General features: G+C 42.4%; 1 protein-coding gene across 1 annotated transcript in view; it reads left to right on the plus strand.

The window, feature by feature from the left end:
- LanB2 (laminin subunit gamma-1) overlaps window positions 1–25760 on the plus strand; it is a 1346184-nt gene that overhangs the window by 641286 nt on the left and 679138 nt on the right. The window contains exons 4-5 of the mRNA XM_067147161.2: window positions 2379–2565; window positions 24066–24196. Of these exons, the coding sequence (XP_067003262.1) occupies window positions 2379–2565; window positions 24066–24196 (318 nt within the window). The remainder of the gene's footprint in view (window positions 1–2378; window positions 2566–24065; window positions 24197–25760) is intronic.

Below are 25760 nucleotides of genomic sequence, written 5' to 3' on the forward strand. Positions count from 1 at the left end.
TAAAACTCTAATTGAACAAGGACTCTTAATCTCAATATTAACATCAGAAGACAAAAGCATTGTGGTAAGTTCTGCTATGTATGTAAATACCATGATAATAAAAACGATTACTATTATTCCTCACAATTAAGGAACGTCAGTTGGACTACTCCATCCTCCGCAGTTTCATTTCACGACGGTATTTTGGCACATATCATTGAAAGTAGCCTTTAGGATTAATCATTTTAACAATATTAGTCAATGTAACATACTATTTTATTCCCTAAATTAAGATACATTGGGAATCAGGGTCAATATCAGAACGTCAGCTGGACTAAGTCATCTCCCCGCAGTTTCATTTCACGACATCATTTTGGCAAATATCAACAAAAGTAACCTTTAAGATTAATCATTTTAACAGTATTAACCTATGTAACATTCTGCATAACTCTAAATTACGATAAATCGGCAACCAAAGTAAATATATTTTCCATAAAGAAGTATGCATTTCTACCGCAAATAGGTCTGCCGGCAGCGCCACGTGTCGAGCTGTGTAATTACTCCGATTACAGTGCGTGGACCCGATTGTCAAGGCCGGTAAGGAGCTAGCTGGAGCGACGCATCAAGTCGACCGTGATTACAGTGCGTGGACCCGATTGTCAAGGCTGGTAAGGAGGTAGCTATAGCGACGCATCAATTCGACCGTGGATTAAATTAGGAGTTTGCCTTTATATACCACTACGAGCGCTAATGTGATTCAATACATTGTTTCACTTAAGCACCACTACGAGCGCTAATGTGAGTCAATGCATTGCTTCACTTAAGCACCACTGCGAGCGTTAATGTGAGTCAATGCAGAGTTTCACTTAAGCACCACAACGAGCGCTAACGTGAGTCAATGCAAAGTTTCACTTAAGCACCACTACGAGCGCTAATATGAGTCAATGCATTGCTTCACTTAAGCACCACTACGAGCGTTAATATGAGTAAATGCATTGCTTCACTTAAGCACTACTACGAGCGCTAATGTGAGTCAATGCAAAGTTTCACTTAAGCACCACTACGAGCGCTAATATGAGGCAATGCAGAGTTTCACTTAAGCAGCACTACGAGGGCTAATATGAGTCAATGCAGAGTTTTACTTAAGCACCACTACGAGCGCTAACGTGAGTCAATGCAATGTTTTACTTAAGCACCACTACAAGCGCTAATATGAGTCAATGCAGAGTTTCACTTAAGCACCACTACAAGCGCTAATATGAGTCAATACAGAGTTTCACTTAAGCACCACTACAAGCGCTAATATGAGTCAATACAGAGTTTCACTTAAGCACCACTACGAGCGCTAATGTGAGTCAATGCAGAGTTTCACTTAAGCACCACTACGAGCGCTGATATGAGTCAATGCAGAGTTTCACTTAAGCATCACTACGAGCGCTAATATGAGTCAATGCAGAGTTTCACTTAAGCACTACTACGAGCGCTAATGTGAGTCAATGCAGAGTTTCACTTAAGCACCACTACGAGCGCTAATATGAGTCGATGCAGAGTTTCACTTAAGCACCACTACGAGCGCTAATGTGAGTCAATGCAGAGTTTCACTTGAAACCTTATAACTACATTCGGTGTGGACATCTTTCAAAAAAAGAAACGTCTGAGGGTACTGAAAGAAGAAGTAACACATTACAGGAAGAGTTATGTAAATTAGCCAATTTGGCTGGTATTTGAATAAAAAAGAAAACGAGTAAAGAAACAAGCGATTTTGGGCTCTTTTCCGGAACTGCATTTAGGCCGGAAGTGATTTTGGAAATTTGTGTTTTAAGTTTAATAGAGCTGTCCATGACTCACAATTTGAAGCGTTTCCGATCCCTTTAGTCCTTCAACTTTGGGCACAATTGAGGAAATCGCTTAATGTTATGTTTTTCGTTGTATGGGACTCCCACCTTGTCTTGTAAGAAATGTTTTGAACATTAAAACTTCCAAGCCCACATTGTCTGACACGTGAGAGAAAGAGGCTTACCAAACCACACGGTGCAACAGCTTCGAAGGGCCATCGCCTACCAAGAGACCGCTGCTCAGCCCGAAGTCCTGCAGATTATGAGGTGTCGTGTGGTCAGCACGATAGATCCTCTCTGCCGTTATTCTTGACTTTCTAGACCGGGTAAAGGGGGCGTATGTTTGCTCTATATACGCCGTGCCGCTGCCCTGCTAATCCGTCATTTATACCCTTAAATTAGCAACAGGGCAAAATTGATAATGGGATTTGAAAGGTGTGCTTATCTTCCCTTAATACTGTTCTACTGTTCGACCTGGAACCTCGGTTAGTGCCACGCAATGCCACCTGCTATCCCTGGAAGGTAAAGAATACTTGTGTATTAACATTTGTGTCCTGTTTTCAGTGCCACCTGCCGAGACACGTACGGCCTGCCGGACAGCAGTTACACGAGGAAGGGTCCGGAGGAGGCGCGAGCTTTGTGCACGGCGGAGTACTCTGACATCTCTCCACTGACTGGTGGTAACGTGGCCTTCTCCACACTGGAGGGTCGACCGTCTGCCTACAGCTTCGAGAACAGCCCTGAACTGCAGGTTAGTACAGTCGCGGGTTGTCTGCGGATAATATAAGGTTTTTAAGCATATGCTGTTATCTAGAATCTTACTCATAATACACTGTTGTGCAAAACTTAAGGACGAAAGTAACTTTCGCATCTCGTGTCACTGCAAAGTAACATAGCTCGTTGAAACTTGAAGAACTGCTACAGTATGGTACAGTAGGCAAGGAAAGAAATATGCGATGAAACGAACATAATTACACTTTTTTTATACAGAGACAATAACTTACACGTAAGTGAAAATGAAATGTCTTATGGCTTTTAGTGCCGGGATATCCCAGGACGGGTTCGGCTCGCCAGGTGCAGGTCTTTCTAGTTGACACCCGTAGGCGACCTGCGCGCCGTGAAGAGGATGGAATGATGATGAAGACAACACATACACCCAGCCCCCGTGCCATTGGAATTAACCAATTAAGGTTAAAATCCCCGACCCGACCGGGAATCGAGCCCGGGACCCTCTGAACCGAAGGCCACAACGCTGACCGTTCAGCCAACGAGTCGGACACACGTAAGTCACTGCGACTTATGATGGTCCTCTGGATATCACAAAAGAAAGGACATGGTTCTTAAAAGGGTGTGTCATCACCACGGGCAGCGTGTTCCCCTGCTGGCCACAAGATTGGTAAGGAGTTCTTGTGGAAGGGCGTTCCGTTCCTCCACCAGCGCCGTTGACAAGTGCAGGATGTTCGTTGGTGCATGTGGACGTGCTGCAATATGTCTGCCCAACATGTCCCACACGTGCTCGATGGGAACGGGCAATATCCTCTCGTTCCAAGAGCTCCTCCACCTGCGCTGTTCGATGCGGTCGTGCATTGTCATCCATAAAAATGAAGTTAGGGCCGAGTGCACCCTAAAAAGGACGCACATGGGAAAGAAGTACACTATCACAATAACGTTCACCGGTGAATACACCATGCTCAGAGATTTTGAGATCGGTACGCCCATGCAACGTTATGCCTCCCAACAGCATAACACTTGGACCACCAAAATGATCATGTTCGACAATGTTCCTGGATGCATTACGTTTTCCTCACCTCTTGCCAGATGAGGGTGCGTCTAGAATTACTACTCAGACTGAATCTGATCTCATCTGAGAAGAGCACGCGAGCCCAGGCCTGCCACCATCATAAACGGTGCGGGTGTTGGCGGAACACAACGTAATGATCGGCGGGCAATGGCCGTGCCTGTGGCTCGTGAAACAGTGCTGTGAGCAATACCAAACTCCTGACTTACACTTGTCACACTTCGTCCTTCTTTCAGTTTCCAAATGTTGTCCCTGGGACATGTAATGAATACCACCTCCACAGTGGACCGTAACAGCTCGCTGATTGACTCACACTGTCTTCAACTGCCTAGTTTCGTGGGGCCAGACCCATTTGGCGCTATAGGCGTGCTGACTTGCCAGGTTTCTATGCACGTGTAGGAGACCTCTGGCAACATGTTACCGCACTTTCATTCCTTTCCGCCGCGTAGTTGATATGTTATGCCTGCCCCCTGGTGTAGGGCTAACATGCCTGCCTCCTACGCGGAGGCCCAGGGTTCGATTCCCCTGCCAGGTCAGGGATCTTCACCTGGATCTGAAGGCTGGTTCGAGGTCCACTCAGCCTACGTGATTACAATTGGGGAGCTATCTGACGGTGAGATAGCGGTCCCGGTCTAGGAAGCAAAAATAACGGCCTAGAGGATTAGTCGTCCTGACCACGTGACACCTCGTAACCTGCAGGCCTTTGGGTTGAGCAGTGGTCACTTGGTAGGCCATGGCCCTTCGGGGCTGTTGCGTCATGGTGAAGAAGTTGATATATTATGTTGCTTCATCTATGTCATCCTTAAGTTTTGCAGAGCAGCGTAGTTTGTGAATGTCGCAACGTTCACTCCAGAATGAAGGACACGTGGCTGTGAGTCTGTTGGCAGACACTTCGTGACAGTTTTCCCAGCCGAAACACCTTCATATTTCAACTTAGCGGACTGTCTGAGCTGTTCCTACCACCTGCTATCTGTCCCGTTCCGTTTTCCGCATCACATAAATGTGAATCCGACAGACGCAAGCAGCACAGACGGGACCTACTACACATAGACAGAAGCTTCAGAGTATTTCTTGTTGTGTAATAAACACGAGTGTTGCCAAATAACGTTAAAATATGTGACAATGACAGAACCTTAGCCCACATTTCACATGCAAGTAAGATGTACAGGAACAACGTGGACCGTAAACAGAGCCCGGATTTACAATTTTCAAATTTGCAAATATTCCTTTTGTGGCTTAACGATTATAAGCGTTCTTTTTCCCTGCATGTTTGCACATTTTGGCCTTTTTTAGGATAAAATGCATATTTTGAAGACTTTGGATTTACTATCGAATATTTGGACGTTTATAGAGCACAATAGGACTCTTCTTGTGAGTTTGGCGCATATATAATGTTAACTTGCATGATAGGGTGTTTCATGAATTTTGGTTTGCAGAATTTGGGACTCTTTTTCCGTGTTATATAGTATGACTATGTCTGAGAGACGGAGAGAATGAATTCCCGGCATCCAGTAGCGGCGATTAGGGGGAGCCAGTGGGGGGGACACTCACTTTGTGGAGAAAACCTTACATTTTAATTCCATTTTAGCCACTGGTACTGAGGATTATTAAAGAAACAGCAATTTGTACAAGCCCTGTTGTCTTATCAGGTAATTATTTCGTTTAATTTCTCTAATTAATAACAAAATTACTAGCGGGGATACCCAAAAAATATCGTTCGTCGCATCTAACCGATCTGCACAGCAAGTAGCGAAAAACCGCGCAGCAGCATATCCCATGTGCTGTAAAGAAGGGTACCAAGTATGATTCACCCGCTCGCCGCGCGCATTCGTCAGTCTGGCAGTCTCTTTAGTGTATGTTAGTTTCTTAGTGTGTAGTGAAATTCTAAATGATTTTTAATTGTATAATCATGCCGTAAGTATATTTAATTGTAATAAATGTGTAATGTAGTTCCTTTGGTGAAAATTTTATTGTAAAATCATCATCATCATCATCTGTTTACCCTCCAGGTTCGGCTTTTCCCTCGGACTCAGCGAGGGATCCCACCTCTACCACCTCAAGGGCAGTGTCCTGGAGCTTCAGACTCTTGGTCGGGGGATACAACTGGGGAGAATGACCAGTACCTCGCCCAGGCGGCCTCACCTGCTATGCTGAACAGGGGCCTTGTGGAGGGATGGGAAGATTGGAAGGGATAGGCAAGGAAGAGGGAAGGAAGCGGCCGTGGCCTTAAGTTAGGTACCATCCCGGCATTCGCCTGGAGGAGAAGTGGGAAACCACGGAAAACCACTTCCAGGATGGCTGAGGTGGGAATCGAACCCACCTCTACTCAGTTGACCTCCCGAGGCTGAGTGGACCCCGTTCCAGCCCTCGTACCACTTTTCAAAAATTTCGTGGCAGAGCCAGGAATCGAACCCGGGCCTCCGGGGGTGGCAGCTAATCACGCTAACCACTACACCACAGAGGCGGACCTTATTGTAAAATATTGAATCAAAATCTCAAAAAACTATTAATACAGCACTTAAGTTGGTAAACTGTCAACCACCGGGCGAGTTGGCCGTGTGGTTAGGAGCGCGCAGCTGAGAGCTCGCATCCGGGAGATAGTGGGTTCGAACCCCACTGTCGGCAGCCACTTTTTTTTTTGCTAGTTGTTTTTTTTACGTCGCACCGACACAGATAGGTCTTACGGCGACGATGAAACAGGAAAGGGCTAGGAGTGGGAAGGAAGCGGCTGTGGCCTTAATTAAGGTACAGCCCCAGCATTTGCCTGGTGTGAAAGTGGGAAACCACGGAAAACCATTTTCAGGGCTGCCGACAGTGGGGTTCGAACCTACTATCTCCCGAATACTGGATACTGGCCGCACTTCAGCGACTGCAGTTATCGAACTCGGTGTCGGCAGCCCTGAAGATGGTTTTCCGTGGTTTCCCATTTTCACACCAGGCAAATGCTGGGGCTGTACCTTAATTAAGCCCACGGCCGCTTCCTTCCCATTCCTAGGCCTTTCCTGTCCCATCGTCGCCATAAGACCTATCTGTGTCGATCTCTGTAATTCTTAGGAATAAGCTGTTCCGCTTATACATTGTTATAAATCGAACCGTCAATTGTACATTACTCGTTGACGGCTCATTTTAGACGAACAAAATAAAACTTGTATCGCACTTGTGTGACGCCGCATTACTGACCTAGCAGCTTTAAAAAAAAATATTTGGCTTTAGATCAGTTACAGACCAAACAGCCACCTGGATATTACAGTACGCTGGTTTGAACTTTACAAGTCATTGTCACAGTGTGAAATATATAAATACATATAAAAGACATAGATGTTGCACATCATATATTAAAATCACATGCATTTCCATAAAAAAATCAATCAAATTTGTAGACAAGTTGTTAAATAGTTTCCAATAATAGTATACACTTTTTTTGTTTTGTTTTTGGTCGCCAGAAGTGTATTTACACAGGTTGGTGACTGTTGCTTAACGTGAAGCAGAGCTGTCATAAACACATTTTGCTGTTGGTGGTAATGAGCACATCCAAAAAATAGATGGTTTAGGTCCTGAATAGACTGGCCATCACAGGAACAATATGGTGTGTCCACCACGTTGATGCGATAAAGGTGACTTCTAAAACTTCCGTGATTGAAGCGCATTCGAGTGATAGTCGAGATGAATCGTCGTTGAGTGTTCCATTGTGCAAACCAAGGACGTCACGGGGGATTCTGTTCAATCGTTGAGTAGAATTTACCTTCGTGGGTCTTTGTTTCCTCCCACTTCTGTGACCACTGACTATAGGCTCGTTGGAACATAATTACTGTATAATCCATGAAGTTGCTGGGAGTATTCAGGACCTGTCCACTGACACATGCTTTCTTCGCTAAGTCATCTACATATTCATTATGTGGTATCCCGATGTGGGCTGGGACCCATACGAAGTTTACTTAAGAACCGCGTCCTAGGAGTTCATATGTTTTTTGAATAATACTGATCTGGTAGATATTGGGTTTCTGGAGGATAAGCGGTGTAGATAGTGCGGAAAGGACGCTCAATGAATAGGTAATGATAGTGATACTCTTAGGTAGAATCGTCTGGCATACTCGAGCGCTTCTATAATGGCAATAGCTTCTGCTGCTTAGATAGAAATATGTTCTGGCAAACGAAAACCTTGAGCTTCATGTTGATCAGGACAATAGAATGAACATCCTACGCCACTTATTGGTATTTTTGACCCATCAGTATCAATTTTAACAGACGAAGGATACCGGAGAGTCAAATTCTGTTGACGTAACTGCGCCAATCTGTGATCTTTTTGTAGATATGTTAGTGATCTATCCACTTCCATAGGGCATATGCAGTACTCAAATGGAATACCATATGTGTCTGCCACACTCTTTTTGGGTCAGTAGTGAGTATATATATGTGACACTTTGCAGCAGGAGATATCTTTGATTCAGAGAAAGCCGGTCTTGATCGTCTGCTAAATGTTGTAATCTGCGAAGAGGTATTAGAACTGTTGAATTTTTAGTGTGAGTTTGCTTTAGTATGAACTTATCTGAAAGAAACTGTACACGGATAGTCAAGGGCATCTCTGCGGCTTCTAAGAGAAGAGCATTAGTTGGCGTGGTTCTCATACCTCCAAGGTATATGCGAATGCACTGAAATTGAATACTATCTAGTTTATTTAGTAGGCGTTTATTGCCACTGAAATAAAACATGCTTCCATATTCCATCTTCGAACGGATCAGCGTGCGATAAAGCACTAAGAGTATAGATGGGTGTGCTCCCCACCAAGTTCGAATTAATGTGCGAAGGATATTGATCCCTTGTTCCAATTTTGGAATAATATGTTGCATATGAACAGTCCACGTGAGACGGGAATTATACACAAGTCCGAAGAATTTGGTTTGTGGTTGAACTAAGATGCTCTGTGATCCCAGGATGAAGTTGTAAATTGGTGGTACAATTCATCTTTTTGTGAATATTACTGCCGAGGATTTACTTGCAGAGAGGTCTAACCCATGTTGATGTACATGCTGCGACACTTGGCAGCAGGTACTGTTGTCGCTGAGGTAAACATGCATACGTCGTCAGCATACTGAAGAATGCTAACTCTTGGAGGCAGAATATTTTCCAAATCTCGGGTAAAAATAGTGTACAGTAGGGGACTAAGTACTGCATCTTGAGGGAGTCCTTGGGTTGATCGTCGTGGCCCGAGATGTCTATGGTTATAACGAAAATAAAGCCATCTGACATGTATAAATTGATATATACCCGACACAGAAGTTGGAGGCAATCCAAGAGCAATCAGTTTGTCCATTAGTATTGGTATTCGTACGTTGTCATACGCAACGGATATGTCCAAAAAGAGACCACAAATGTAGTGTTTATTTAGAAAAGCTGTATGAATCGCTGTGGTTAATATGGCATGGTTATCATACGTGCCACGACCCTTGCGGAATCCATTTTGTGTAGAAGGTAGCAGAGATTGTGATTTTAGCCATCAATCCAAGCGATTTTTAATCATTCTTTCCACCGTTTTACCAATGCAGGAAGAAAGGACAATAGCTCGATATCCTGCTGGATCTCCTGGCTCTTTCCCTGGCTTGAGGATGGGTACTACAATTTGTGTCTTCCATGACTCAGGTATGCATTTTTGAAACCAAAGTTCATTGGCAATCCGGAGGAAAAGCTGCAATGTTTCGTCAGGAAGGTGTTGTAACATGAGGTATCCGATTTCATCGATGTCCGGTGCTGTATTGGTGGAGTTCTTAATGGCCACACGCAGCTCGTTGATTGTAAATGGCGAACAGAGAAAGTGCTCTTCATTAAATGTACAAGGTGGATAACTAGGTGATGGTGGCGTAATTCTATCAGCGAAATCCTTTAACCAAGAATCCTGAGTACTGTAATTTCTGTTAGTTTGCTTGGAAAATCGCTTAGTTCGAGCAGAATTTTTTGATATTGGAGGTATGTTTCTTGGGTAAGGTGTGTTCGGAATTCCCGGAGAGCCGTCCGCCGGAGAGCAATGGCGCGGGAACAATCAGCGTTCCACCATACTGTTGGAGTGTTTTTCTGACCAGGAGGTTTTCTCAGGGGGATAGATATATGAGCAACACGTTCCATCATCTCGACAAAGGCATTACAATTGTTCATGGCGGATGTTTGGGTCCGGAAATAGCGTGTATTTTAGCCGTAAAAAGCGTCCAGTCTGCACCATGCATATTCCACTTGCTTGATGGATATGGTGAGGGGTTACTTGTAGGAGAAATATCAATGTTTATAAGTATTGGATAGTGATTTGAACCAAGCGAGTCTTTAAGTGCATTCCAGTGGGTGATTGTGGCAATGGCGGGAGAGCACATTGTTATATCAACTGCCGATTGACGGTGATATAAGGACGGAACTAGTGTTGGTGAGCCGTCATTCAGTATGGATAGATTGAAAGTGTCGACTGTCTAAAATATTGCAACCCTGTCGGTCGGTGAAGGCACACCCCCAGGTAGTACTGTGTGCGTTGAGGTCGGCGCATATAAGGTACGGTGGTGCCAAAGGAGATAAAATTTGATTTCAAACTGCCGGTGTTATAATTCTGCCTGGTTTACAATATATTGAAAGGCAAATGAACTCAAGCGCAGGTGAATGGATACGTGCTGTAACGAGTTGTATACCAGGATCTACCCCCACTGTGACAGGCAATACCTTAAAAGGAACTGCGTTATGTATGAAAAGTGCTGTGCCTCCTTTCCCATCGAACCAATCGTCTCGTAGAATATTATAATTTCGAAATCTTATAAGTTTTGATGCGTTGAATCACGTCTCGGAAATCGCTGCCACCTTGATATCTCTGCAACCAAGTTCGTGCTGTAAGCTTTCCTTATTAGCAATGGCAGATCTAGCATTCCACTGCAGGACCTTAAAACCCATTGAATTTATTTATTAAGCTAGATATTAATTCCCGAATGACAAGGGGATTTTCTATCGGTGTTGTCTGAGACGAGGTGATTATATGCATGATAAGTTAGACTAATTCTTTTATAATGAAATTATTTCGATTGATGGAATGTTATGTGGACGAGGAGGGTATGGGTTTTGTCTGATAGGTGTAATTGGTAATTGTTGGGGAGCAAGCACTCGTTGGTGTGGGGGAGGGTAAGCTGGGATGGAAGGGAGAGCTTCTTGGCGGCGAGTAGGACGTAGAGTGGAGAGAGAGGGAAGTTGTTGCGTAGGCGTGGCATGATGCGGTGAGAGTAGCCCTTGTTCCTGCTGTCCTTGATATTGTGGATGGGATAACTGTTGTGATCATTGCATTGATGGCAAAGCTGTATGATACTGATTGTTTATTATAAATGAATTTTGTAGTGGTTTTGTTGGTAGAGGAGGAAATTATTCGCGACTACTGTATTGTGGTACAGTAGCAACCACCTGAGCGTATCCCTGACTTTGCTGCTCTGTTGATGTATGCATAGAAGGTGTGTTATAAGCAGTTGCCCTTTTCATGTCTCGCTGTCTAACGTACACCGGACAGTTCTTATCTGAAGCAAAATGTTGACCTTGACAGAGTGCACAGCACATTTCCGTGGTATTGTCACAGTTTTCTGTTAAGTGTGGACCCACACATCTATTACAGCGCGCTACTCTTGACTTACATTGTCCTTGCCTGTGACCCAGACGTAAACATAAGTCACACTGCACTACCGGAGCAACATACGGTTCCACAGCACAGCGAGTTCCCAATATAGCTATATGAGTGAGGAGGGACTGCGATCGAAAAGTTACGAGACACACTGGGATTGCTATAACTTGATCTGGGTTCGTAAGTGATCTTTTGGTATATCTCTTTATACGCACAACTGGATATGGAGAGTCAATTTCTTCTAAAATTTCCTGCTCGCTTAACGTGGTGTCGACATTTCTGATTATACCCTGTTTATGGATCAGAAAATTGGGAATGTAAGCTTATAAATTGCTTTGTTTAAAAACATCACATTGTGCAATTAAATTTGCAGATCCTGCCGTGCGACCTACAATTTTTAAACGATTTCTTCCAATAGGGCGGATGTCAACCACTTCCATTTTAAAGGCATTGTTATGTTGAAAAAGCAGTTCACCTATCGACATAGGGTGTAGATGACCAACTTTACTGCCCAAACTTTCTACGAAAATACAGTACGGGCCTATGTCTGTGCGACTATATCTATTGTCTTTACTTCGATAGGTAGGCGCTCTCTTATCAGAACTGAGTTTATTTGAACTTGAGTTAGTATTTACTGGCACGTCTTGGACGGAGGGATTACTAGATGTTGAAGTACTGGCGTCTGACATATCCATGTCTATCAACTTTTCGACTTCGTTTATGGTTCCATTTGACTGTCCTACCATTTGTCCGCAAGATCGTTTAGCTGGTTGATTAGGTACATCTACACTATTATCTAGTAGGTCATTTCCGTAATGAGGAGTACATACATTATTACCCGCGGGTGTGATGCTCTCTTGTAGTGAGGGGGTATGTGTGCCCGTGTTCTGAGCGCCGTGATGTTGTTGCTGGTCCTGCTGCTGCTGTTGATGCTGGTGTTGCTGATGAGAATAGCATGCTAATTGTTGATGATCATAACTGGCAGGTGCTGGTTGAAATTGTGTTGTTCCGTTCGACAGAGTAGGTCTATGGTTCACCGAATCTAATTGAGGTAGCGAGTCGTGCATATAACATGTCTCTAATGCCAACTTAATGGACTGCCCGTATCTAGGGGGTCAGCCATTGTAACTAACTGTTACTAAACTTTTCCACAATTCAGTGTATTAAACGGTAAACTATGTCCGAAGACTGGCCCACTGACAAGTCTCACTAGCTAGAGCGGAGTAAGCTGCTTGTCCGGCTGCTCACCACGAACTGAGCTAGCAGCTTACAAACCTTGGCTTTGCACTGAACCCTCTGCCATTGTTATCCTGGATTTTCCTACCCGGTGTCTCATTCGTCACTTTGTTATCGCAGCTGGCAATCATTACCAGTTATTGATGACATTCAAATGCGTCTCAGTGTCCGCCATCATCGCACGGAGAAGTAGCTGCGGCAGCTACATATAAGTTCAACAAAGTAATCCGTTCAAATCCTGATTTTGAATCCGTCAAGCTTGGCTATCTGATGTACCCGTGCTTCGCTACGGGATTCTAAGAAAGACTGCGGTTTTCCTAACCACAGTTAACTTTGGCCATTACAAAAACGTCAGTAGGAATTTAGGGATTAAAAGCAATATAAAATACTCGCTCAAATGAAAACATCACATTTTCTCACTTTTAACGAACAGTACTTACGATGCCGATCTAACAGTCCAAAGTTCCAGTGCTGGAATGACCAGGCCGCAGACAGCCATGAACACTCCTCTGCCATTGTTCCGTTAAATACACACACTGCTCATTCCAATCAGTGCCTCAGGGTAGGGATTGAATAGCTCGAATGCTATGATGAACCAGTTTGTTACGTACCAGTAGTATAAGAAAATTTATGAACCAGAGGAATGGCATGCTTAAGAAGACTCCCCAGCTACTTCCCGCCAATATTCAGGCAGGCTGTTATACTCGGTACAACCGGGCGAGTTGGCCGTGCGGTTAGGGACGCGCAGCTTTAAGTTTGCATTCGGGAGGTAGTGAGTTCGAAAACCACTGTCGGCAGTCCTGAAAATGGTTTTCCGTGGTCTCCTATTTTCACACCAGACAAATGCTGGGGCTGTACCGTAATTAACGCCAGGGCCGCTTCCTTTCTACTTCTAGCCCTTTCCTATCCCATCGTCGCCGTAAGACCTATCTGTGTCGGTGTGACGTAAAACAAAAAATACTCGGTATACAGCAGTATTCCCATCTATTGGACATGACTGGCAACAGAAGACACAAAGCACATGACAACAATGGTCAATGTAATGTTATTATTGTTCAATGTTATGAGCTTTCTGTATTGTAGGCCTTCACATTTAGCATTCTTTCGACTCTGTGATATTGGAGTGTCTTACGAAATTATTTATAGCGTAGACTGTAGTTTCTTATTTCCCGACTTTACATAACGATTTTCATTAAATTTTCGTCAGCCGTTTTCTCGTGACAGACAGACAGAAATTACGGAAAATTAAAAGGTGCATTTCCTTGTCACTGTGGACACGTCTGATACAGAAATGCCATCCTTTTTGAATTCTGAGCAATGTACAGACAAAACTCTTGTTATATATATAGACGTATTGTGGTGAAAATGCAAAAGAAGTACAGTTTGACGTCACTTTGTCCCAAATGTCTTCATTGAAGTATGCACCTGTAATGTCATGTGACGTAGAAAAATATTTTTTTGTGCTCAAGAATGTGCTGACAGATAAAAGGATGAGCTTCAATCAAGACAATCTGGAGAATTTCTTTGTTGTACAATGTTTCAAAACGAACTGAATTTTGACAGTGCATATTTTCCAGTTTATTGTGCATGTTTTTCTATATGACAGTGCATGGAAATCCGGGCTCTACAGTGATTAAGCGTTGTCCTTTTACCAGCTGCTGCAGTTAACCAATCAGATCGTTTCGCGGGCGACTCGAGGCGGTGTTGTTAAACTGCACGTGTCTTATGACCAATAGAAGAAATGAACTTCTCCATGCGAGATACTTGAACAAGGACCTCCCTGCTGATAGGCTCGGCCCATAGCAAGCTGGAACCCACGGTGTCTTAGTGTTTGATGATGGCTCTCAAGCCCGACCAATCTACTTGCACATTTAGCAACACCGCCTCGTAAAGCCCATTTCAATTCGCCGGCGAAGCGATCTGATTGGCCAACTTCAACCAGCTGATCAAATGACCATGGCGTTAGATATCGACGTAATTTTTTCACATTCCTCATCAGTATTACCAACGCTGTAACGCGCATATACTGGTTTCACTTTGTTTCCGACATTCTGTATATACTTAAGGAGATTCTTCAAGCTTTCCTTGCTTCAGAGGTCCTCCCTGAACAAGCTGGATTAGTTAGAGGTAACGCCACAAGGGAACAGGTATTAACAGTTGATTTTTTTAAAAAAAGAAAGCGAATTTAAACTTCTCACCATCAGCTTTTTAGACTACTGTCTTAAGTGGGAGGAAAAATGGCATGTTTGTTTGGAAATGAGTGTTGAGGCACATTTGGTTTGGCTGGTAAGGAATTTGTATGTAGCCAGCTCGGCTATGATAAAAATAAGTTGCAAACTGTCTTGGAATGTCAAGATCCAGAAAGGTATCTATCCGGCAGGGCTGTGCTCTGTCTCCCGTGCTCTTCATAACTATGGTAAGTACACAATGAGAGCTGCACTTGAGGAATAGGATGGTGGATTTCCTGTTGGTGGTAAGAAAATATCCAGCCTCCGTTATGCAGACGATACTGCACTCATTGCTAGTGATGAGAAGGAAATGGCAGAGCTCATTTGTCGTGTCAAAAATGTCATTCCTCAAATGGGACTTTAGGTTAACATGAACAATACCAAAATAATCATTGTGATAGAACGAGAAATTAGCCAACATTGACGTCTTTAATGAATTGGAGAACATGTCACAAATTCTTTAAGCTTACCTTGGTTCAGGTATTTCCAGTTCAGGAAGCTGTCTCCTGACATTAAGAGAAGAACAGTCATGTAATGTAATGACCATAGCGTATCGAAGAGGAAGTGCGACATCTTCTCCCTTCCCTGTAAGAGAGCTCAAGAGATTGGTGGGACACCCGCTTGGTAGCAGCACAGGCGATTGCGATGTCAACAGAGACCCTTGGCCATTAGCCCGCGTTATATTTGCCTTCAGATGTAGTAATTTTTATTGCTCATTACTGTAGCTGTCAGAGATGTTTCGACAGTTTGCATTATTAGTGTATTCACGATTGAGTTGTGTGAGAAGTGTTATGTTTTAAATACCTCGGTCTTTGTCGCTATTGTGCTATAAGGCAACGTATATCAATGCTGGAGGAAACTATCACATCATGCCCTCGTGTTTTGTACCCGGCTGCAGATCTGGATATGACCGATCGTCTTCAGGTAGGCATTTCTTTACGCCCCCTAAAGAGAGTGGTGTTTTACTGAAATGGGAGAAGGATATCCATAGAAAAGACCGAAAATTAACTCATAACTGTTTCGTTTGTGACATTCATTTTTGCGATGACTTTCTAGTAAAAGTAGACTCGTTTAACGGTGAATGGTGAAAGAGTAGAGATACCAAGACAGCGCTGGAAATTAAAAACAGAAGCATTTCCTCACATATTTCCTAATCTACCCAAGTATATTTCTAAGGCAGTTAAGAAACGCAACTCCCCCACGAATAGGCAATCCACACGAAGAGATTTCTCTAATAAAAGCCCTGAACATATCGTAAATATCAGTGATAGTGATCAACCTGTGTGCTCAGTAGTTGAATATAGCTCTAATGTCGCAGATGCTAGGAAAACAATTGCGCTATTAAAGAGGAGATTGAAGAATCAGAAACGCAATTTCATTAGAACGCAAAATCAATTCAATGTCGCTAAAGCTAAGATACATGTTCTTGAAAAAGACATTTCTGATATAAAATCAAAGAGAAATTTCACTGAGTTAAAACAGTTCGGTTCTCTCGGCAAAAAACAGAAAATTATAGTCGATACAATGTTAAAGAAATGTCAAGCGAAAAGTAAAAAAAGGAATGAGATATAGTAATGAATTTCTTCTTGATGCACTTCTTTTAAAAATAAAGTCTCCCAAGGGTTATCGGCACTGTTTAAATCATGACTTGCTGCCTTTGCCTTCTGAATCCCACTTGAGAAATTTGGTGAAGGGCCTAAAATGTTCGTAGGCATAAATGAGCATGCTACCGCTACCATAGCAGATTTTTTTTATGGAAAGGAGGAACATGAACGCTTAGGGATGTTGTTATTTGACGAGGTGAAGTTACGAGAAGAAATTCGCTTTAACTCGGAATCGTTGCAAGTGAATGGTTTTGTTGATTTGGGGAAATTTACTGAAGATAAAAGCAAGGGTCAGTTGGCAAATCATGTTGTAGTTTTTATGTTTGTTCCTTTTCTATATAACTGGATACAACCCATAGCGATATATGCTAGCCGGAACGCCACCCCTGGTGATATAATTGGAAACATTATCATTCAAGTCATCATACAATTAGAGCAAGTAAGTGTCCGAATCATGGGTTTCACATCGGATGGTAGCCAGTCGAATAAAAAGTTGTGGAAATGCTTAGGAATATCTGGTAACATAAAGAATCTGAAGTGTTATATTTCCAATCCAGCTGACTCCAGCAGAAAATTGTGGGCATTTTCAGACTCGCCACATATATTTAAATGTGTAAGAAATAATTTTCATGACAAAGGACAGGTTAATTATAATGGCAATATCGTTGATTATTCATTCTACAGAAAACTTTACGAATGTGACTCGTCTCCTGAATTTTCCGGATTGAAAGTTTGCTACAAACTGACCTCTGCCCACTTGGATCCTAATTCGTTTCAGCGAATGAATGTAAGACTGGCATTTCAACTATTCAGTAGATCAGTCGCTAATGGTATAGCATTCTATCGGGGTATTAAACACAGGGTTTAGAAGACAGTAAACAAACAGAAATTTTCACAATCGATTTGAACTGTCTGATTGACGCATTAAATTCGTCTATTCTCACTCAAGCACTGTATAAAGGATCACAGGCACATGAAACATTAATTAAATGGCAGAATGTTCTCAGAGATACTCAAAATTCATTCGCTTCACAAAGGACACTGGAGTCCTTAAGAGTTACCGTGGAAAGTACCTTAGAAGTGTCTGAATATTTGTGGGAACACAATTATAGGTATGTTTTGACAGGAAAATTTAATCAAGATCCCCTAGAACGTCATTTCGGTATCCTGCGATCACTAAGTTGTGATGATCATCCGTCCACTATTGACTTTCTACGTTTATACACGTTGCAGTCTATTTACGTACCGTCTAAACTTGCCTTATCGTCTGGCGGAAACTGTGAGTATAGAGCTGAATCCCCATTGACGTCTCTTGTTAATCAAATGCGTATTCTTGCAAGAGAAATTGAAAGTAAAAATCGTGCAGTGAAGACACACGCTGTAGATGATATCAGGGAAAAAATTTTGAACATCGAAAATGACATTCAAATACCAGACTGGGAAAACAGTTTACCTGAGTTAAGTGGGCGGAATTGTAACAAAGAGTACTTAGTGTATCATTTGGCCGGATACATAGTGAGGAATATTTCAAAAGTGATTCAGTGTGATTTATGTCGTCCTTTCCTTTTCGGCAAACCGACTGATAGTGTGCCTGCTTCCCTAACACTAATTAAAGATTACGGCTCAATGCAAAGCGCCACATATCTCACGTATGCGTCGGAAAGTGTTTATAATGCGTTGCTGCGATTGGAAAATGTTGTTGCGTAAAAGCTATCGTGTATGGATAGTTTATGGGGTGACACTTTCTTCGGGTGCTCGGATAAATTAGATGTTATTAAAGCGAAGTCATCGCAGTTGGGGTGCTGTGAAGATCATGTGCTGTGTTTGCTACCAAAACTCGTATTCCACTACTTGAAATGTCGATTCTTCTTCCGCACGAAGGAGATAAGAAGGGAGCTGGTTACTTCCAAGGCAGCGAAATCATCCAGGAAATATTCCAAGGTGTCCAGCACATGAAATCATTTTCAAACGTAAGTTGCATGCTTGAGTTTCTTAGTAGATTTTGAAGTAGTAGTCCCGATGATGCCTCTGTTATCCTCTCGCTCAGACATCACTGTGGATGGCAGTGCCATCTGTGCGGCGGTCCACGGTAACTCGTGAAGACGTCGCACTTCCTCTTCGATACGCTATGGTAATGACTAACAACAAATTTGTCGCTCTGTCTCGTTATCACTGAAAATGAGGTAGTATCCATTTCCAGTTTTCCTCTATGGGGCCGAGACGTTGACTCTTCGTGCTAGAGACGTGAAGAAAATCGATTTTTTGAAATGTGGTACTGGCGAAGAATGTACCTTGGACATCATTTCGCACCAATGATTTCATTATAAACGTCAGAATCCAATTATCATCAATACGTAAACAAAGAGTGTTACAATTGTTTGGACACACTGTGCGACGTGGGAATAGAAAAACAGATCATTCTTGGAAATGTTCACGGATCGTGGACGAGTTCGCACTCGATAGTCGAACGTTATCAAGAATAAAAATGGCTGAGGACTGCAAAAGATTGAGACAAGTGACCAACAGCCTCTTCGCAGATTACGATCCTCAGAACTGAGGGAACGATAATAGTAAAACCATACTTTGGCGGAACCTTTATGAACCGGAAAATTAGCCATATCGGAATTTTTTTCCGGTCGGGTGAACTATGGTTTAACATTCATTACCTGTATTTAGCGGAACCTGTGTGACGCGGATCGGAAGGAAATTTCGCTACTATACCGTAACAGAGAAAGAATATGTAAATTTTCTTCCTAACCCTTTTTAGTTCGTGTGTATTCATAATGGATCTAACTTGTAAGATGGCCGAGTAGTATTCGGCAAGAAATGTCTGTCTTTGTGTTCTGTACTGTAATTTGGAAACGAGTGTCGTCAGCGCATTAACAAAGCCGAGATTCTCTCACACCCTGATGAGGTAAGGTAAGGGTTATTCTGCCCGGAGGCAGGTCCGAACCTCCGCAGAGGTGTTCCTGAGCCGGAGTTTACGTACGGTAGGGTGGCCAGTTCCTTTCCGCTCCTCCATTCCCTTACCCCCCACCAACAGCGCGTGGCAACTCATCCAACTCCTGACCACGCCCAATGTTGCTTAACTTCGGAGATCTCACGGGATCCGGTGTTTCAACACGGCTACGACCGTTACACCCTGATGAAGGAACCATAATAAACAAGAAATAGTGATGTGCTACAACAAACGCTCGAAGAGTGTAATTGAGGATTGTTTTTGCAAAACTTGCTTTGTGAAAAAAAAATTACAGGAGAGGCAAAAACTGTTTTCCGAGAACAGCTTCATAGTTGTAAACTTGCTTTTCTTGTAGATTAGCGCTTATTAAGGGTGATCTTCGGAATTTATTTAATTTAAGAATTGTAAGCTCTATAAGGGTTCAAAAGTCAACAGGTTTTTTTTTTTCAAAACTTGATTTCTACACAAAATATTAGTAAAGAAATTGTTAGTAATTTTAGCAAAACAAGAGTTTTCTTGGTTTTGTTATCAATTAAACATATTTATTCACAATGTAAGTATTACAGTACACCGTTTCTTCAAATTCTGGCATGTACACTCTTATGAATAGGCTATGCATTAATTCATAAAGAAAAAAGTTAATGTTATTCTTGTTGTATGAAATTTATTTACATGAACATTTTATCCACCTTTCTGTAAAAATTATTCTACATAGGAGTCTTTAAAATAATTTAAACATTGTCTTTGACATATGCACGCTTTGTGAATATAAAGAAAACCAAGAAAGGAAAAATAATACCATTCTTCTTTTATACAATATTTATGAACACCAACACGTCGTCCATCTTTCATTTAACTTCTACATTAGAACATGTGACTGCACAACTTCTGTAGCACAAGAATCACAAAGTTTCTTTTACTGACATATGTATTTATTTAAGTAAAATTTACGATTCCATCTATTCAGTACAATATACATTTGCAGTGCAGTTTTTACATTAGAGTTTAATATTTATTTGGTTCCAGTTTCGACGTGTCCGGGGTCATTATCAGCCATAAACATTCAATTATACAATTCAGTCGAAAGTTCCTAAAAGAATACATTTTTCAACATGATATTTTAATTAAAATAAACAAATATGACTTAGACAAGCTTAAAAGTTAGATGATGATGAGATACAAAGATGATAAAAGCACATGTATTTTAGTATTATGGCAAACTTAATGCCCTTATAGAGCAGCTACAGTTCACTACAGATACTGACGTTTTTAAATTTGTATCTTTCAGTTAAACACAAATATGATAAAAGTTCGTAAAATAAGAGCTTCAGAACATGCTGTTGGAGAAGTGCTAATTGGTCTAAAATGCGTATCTTTCACATAAGTTCTGGCGATTGTATGACCTTGCTTAACGCCGTTAAGTTATACAGGTAACGTAAACAAGCACAAATGCTTCAGAGTGTGGCATTTACATGCCGCTAGAGTAAAACTAATAGGTTTTAGGTACTAATTGCTTTAAATTGCGTGTCTTTCACATAAGTTCTAACAGTTGTATGGCCTTGCTGACACTAATGTAAAGGAAATAAGTCATACACATAATGTAAGCAAATTAAAAACATATCATTGGATGAACTTCAAGTAGAGGTCTAAGATACTGAAGGCAAGCGCTTTGCATGAAGATCGAATAATGTTTGTAAGAAAAAGTTGGTGAAGATTTCTCAGTTCATGGCGGAGCAATTGGACCCAATAAACAGCGAAGACTAACTACTAACATTCTTTATATTGCTGCGCTCGCAATCTGCTGTGCTGCGCCCGTAATATTACCAGCGAGACATAGGCTACATCCGATTATAACTACGCAATACTTGCAATGTTAAAATCAGAAATTATTCAAACTCCGTGAGCATATACACAGCCATCTTTATGCAGTTGATAGAAAGTCGTATACTAAATATCCATTGATCCATTCATGAGTCATTACTACAAATACCACACCCTGCTTCATGAGCTGTGGGATGTCCAGCGCGCAAGCTAGCAGAGAAGCCGCGTCAGGGATGAGGAAGTTACGTCGCCCGCCAGCAAAGAGCGCAATCTAATAATAATAGTATTTGCTTTACGTCCCACTAACTACTTTTTCGGTTTTCTGAGACTCCGAGGTGCCAGAATTTGCTCCCACAGGAGTTCTTTTACGTTTCAGTAAATCTACTGACACGAGGCTGATGTAGTTGAGCACCTGCAAATACCACCGGACTGAGCCAGATTGAACTTGCCAAGTTGGGGTCAGAAGGCCAGCGCCTCAACCGTCTGAGCCACTCATCCCGGCAAATCCGACGTTATAAGGTGTTATCCACATTAGTATCGGAAGATGAATATATTGCGATTTTAGTGATTTCGCGGAAAATGACACTGATTGTAATGAAAGTGTAGATGATGACCAACGAAAAGAAAGCACGGGGCGTTTGCAAAGGAGACTTTATCTCAGCAATGTAAAGGATAATGAATGAATGAATGAATGAATCAATGAATCAATCAATCAATCAATCAATCACTGCTGATCTGCATTTAGGGCAGTCGGCCAGTTGGCAGATTCCCTATCTGTTGTTTTCCTAGCCTTTTCTTAAATGATTGCAAAGAAATTGGAAATTCATTGAACATCTCCCTTGGTTAATTATTCCAATCCCAAACTCCCCTTCCTGTAAACGAATATTTGCCCCAATTTGTCCTCTTGAATTCCAACTGTATCTTTCCTACTTTTAAAGACACCACTCAAACTTATTTGTCTACTGATGTCGACTAAGTGGTATGTTCCGAGCTGTCAGTGGAGAGATGGCGTGGGACAAATGCAGGTGGCAAGTTACAACCGAACACTATTCCCTACACAATAATTCCATTGTCATATTCATTTTAAACCAAATCCGTGCAGTTATAACGAGAAACGCTTCCAATGACTTCAAAATAAAAGTCATTCCTGTAGAAAGCAAGTTTTGCTGTAACTCTTGAGTAGTAGAAAGCTAGTTTTGGAAAAACTATCAAACTTTTGCCGATTATTATTGCAGCAGAAAAAAAAAAAACAAGTTCTACAGAAACAGGTTGCACTATCCTATAGCGGATTTCAATATGAATGCGAATCAATAGAAAAGTGAATTTCCATTTTTTCGGAGAAAGCAGGTTTTTCAAAAACGGCCCTCAATTACGGTAAGGCCAGTGCAGAAGATTACGTGGTCACTGATCGAGAAGTATTGACGGATGTGGTAATAGAAAACTTCGAAGTGTTCGTCACTCATCTCCTCGATGAAAAATAAATAGAAATCCATGGCAATGATGACAAGAACGAAGAAGATGAAGAAAATGGTATATATAAAGGGAGGTCCTACCGACAAGCCCCAAAGGGCATCGAGCTAGCGAAAAATGAGGCGAAATTGTTCGATAGTATTTGCCATGTCTGCATTTTAATTGAGAAGCGCGCTACTAGTGATACAATCCTGGATTACTGGAAGAAGTAAATGACAGTACTGTACAGTGTTACAATTGGTGTTAATTCTATAAAACATATCGTCGCTGCCGGGACAAAACCTCCTATGTGAAATATTTTAGTTTAGAACTTTGGCCGATTAGGTTATGTCATCTAAGGTGCAATATTGTGTGAATATTGTCAAGGCATTCTGTATGTGCTGCGGGTCAGTAGTTTTGTCCCGGCAAGGACGATGTCATCTACAGCGCATTTACTGTACTACTTCCAGCAACAGTCTTCAATACCATTTCATTTCATCTGTCATTCACTAATCATCGTCCCAGAGGAATGCAGCAGGCTTCGGCAGCCGGCACAGTTCCTATCCTCGCCGCTAGATGAGGGCTTCATTCATTTCATTCCTGACCCGGCCGAATGACTGAAAACTGGCTGCGGATTTTCATTTTCAGTGTACTACTGTGCACTGTGAGGAGGTAAAAAATGAAATGGCGTGTGGCTTTTAGTGCCGGGAGTGTCCGAGGACAAGTTCGGTTCGCCAAATGCAGGTCTCTTGATTTGACTCCTGTAGGCGACCTTCGCGTCGTGATGAGGATGAAATGATGATGAAGACGTCACATACATCCAGCCCTCGTGTCAGCGAAATTAACCAATTATGATTAAAATTCCCAACCCTGCCAGGTATCCAACCCGGGCCCCTGTGACCAAAGGGCACGGAGCAGGATTGTGAGGAGGTTCTAAGCAAGAACAGATTTGTGTTAGAGCTGTTGAACTAGTGTATGCTAGTGTGTGATTAGAGGTATTATTGTATCTACTACCGTACAAAATAATATACTGGATTATCTAACGGAGGTATACATTATGATTTTTATTTTATTTCTTTAACCACCTTTATGAACAGAATCTTGCATACAGCAGAAAAATATCCGGTCCCTTGGGTTCCCGCTGAGGAGAGAGTTTACTGTAATAATAATAATAATAATAATAATAATAATAGTTTGACGTCCCATTAACTACGAGCTCTTATAGTTTTCGGACACGCTGAGGTGCGGGAATTTTGTCTCTCAAGAGTTATTTTACGTGCTAGGAAATCTACCAACAGGAAGTTGATGTATTTGACCACTAACTAAGCTTCGTTTAGCTCCGCACCTCTTAAACACAGAGTCTAACCATCGTCACTTTTCTCTCCCTCTGCTTGTCTTACCCTCCATGGGCAACACCATCGTCCCACCACCGAAGCCATTGAGTTTATTTCTAACTCATTGCAAGTACTCTCCTGCCATTATTCCCACCTGCTCTGAAGTGTGACCACGGGGTGTGCTCTGTGTTCCAGGAATGGGTGACCGCCACAGATATCCGCATAACGCTGGACCGCCTCAACACTTTCGGTGACGAGGTGTTCGGCGATGAGCGAGTACTCCGCTCCTACTTCTACGCCATCTCCGACTTCGCCGTGGGCGCCAGGTGAGTGTGGGATTCGTGCTACAGCATTTGTCCTTTTTTAACTTTTTATTATTTTTTTACAGGTTTTCCAGACCCTCGTATGGCAATCCGTGAATGGGGAAAACACATTGTTTGTTATCAAGCAATTAGAATAAAATACCAGGTGAATCTGCTACCCCTTGTTTTATTTATTTATTTATTTATTTATTTATTTATTTATTTATTTATTTATTTATTTATTTATTTATTTATTTATTTATTTATTTATTTATTTATTTATTTATTTCCATGGCGTGACTCAGGCTACGAAGCCTGCTCTTCTGCCAGATCTTGTCTTATAATGTATATACAGTTCATACTATACTACACACACACACACTGTAGTACTAAACTGTACACATGGTTATAACGATTGAAGGAAAGAAAAATAAACGCATCTAAAATAATCCAGAAAAAAAAAAAGATTGTCCTAATGCATCAGTAAAAACAAATTCAGTAAAACTTAGTGACACACAGAATTAAATAACGAGACAGGAAAACAGAATATTCGTGTATTTACACTCTACTTGATACGTCCAAGTCATCATCATCATCATCATCATCATCTGCTTACCCTCCAGGTTCGGTTTTTCCCTCGGACTTAGCGAGGGATCCCACCTCTACCGCCTCATGGGCAGTGTCCTGGAGCTTCAGACTCTTGGTCGGGGGATACAACTGGGGAGTATGACCAGTATCTCGCCCAGGCGGCCTCACCTGCTATGCTGAACAGGGGCCTTGTGGAGGGATGGGAAGATTGGAAGGGATAGGCAAGGAAGAGGGAAGGAAGCTTCCGTGGCCTTAAGTTAGGTACCATCCCGGCATTCCGCTGGAGGAGAAGTGGAAAACCACGGAAAAACAACTTCCAGGATGGCTGAGGTGGGAATGGAACCCACCTCTACTCAGTTGACCTCCCGAGGCTGAGTGGACCCCGTTCCAGCCCTCGTACCACTTTTCAAATTTCGTGGCAGAGCCGGGAATCGAACCCGGGCCTCCGGGGGTGGCAGCTAATCACGCTAACCACTACACCACAGAGGCGGACGATACGTCCAAGTACCGCTGCAAATATTCCTTTTTTAAATACCGGGTCATGCCATCCGATATGAAAATAAATGTCAAACAATATGAAATGAATGGTAAACAAGAGCACAGTCAAAGACGTTGCGATGAGCAAACTTTTTTTTATTTTGCTAGGGGGCTTTACGTCGCACCGACACAGATAGGTCTTATGGCGACGATGGGATAGGAAAGGCCTAGGAGTTGGAAGGAAGCGGCCGTAGCCTTAATTATGGTACAGCCCCAGCATTTTCCTGGTGTGAAAATGGGAAACCACGGAAAATCATCTTCAGGGCTGCCGATAGTGGGATTCGAACCTATTCTCTCCGGGATGCAAGCTCACAGCCGTGCGCCTCTACGCGCACGGCCAACTCGCCCGGTAAGATGAGCAAACTAAGACCGTCGAAGCGACGTTTATCTCTCTGATATGCATGCTGCAGTATGGGACGCGCGCGCATAGTTCTTGACCTCGGAAGCATGAGTCGCCAGTCTG

The sequence above is a fragment of the Anabrus simplex genome, chromosome 5, assembly GCF_040414725.1.
Source record: "Anabrus simplex isolate iqAnaSimp1 chromosome 5, ASM4041472v1, whole genome shotgun sequence".
NCBI lineage: Eukaryota > Metazoa > Arthropoda > Insecta > Orthoptera > Tettigoniidae > Anabrus > Anabrus simplex.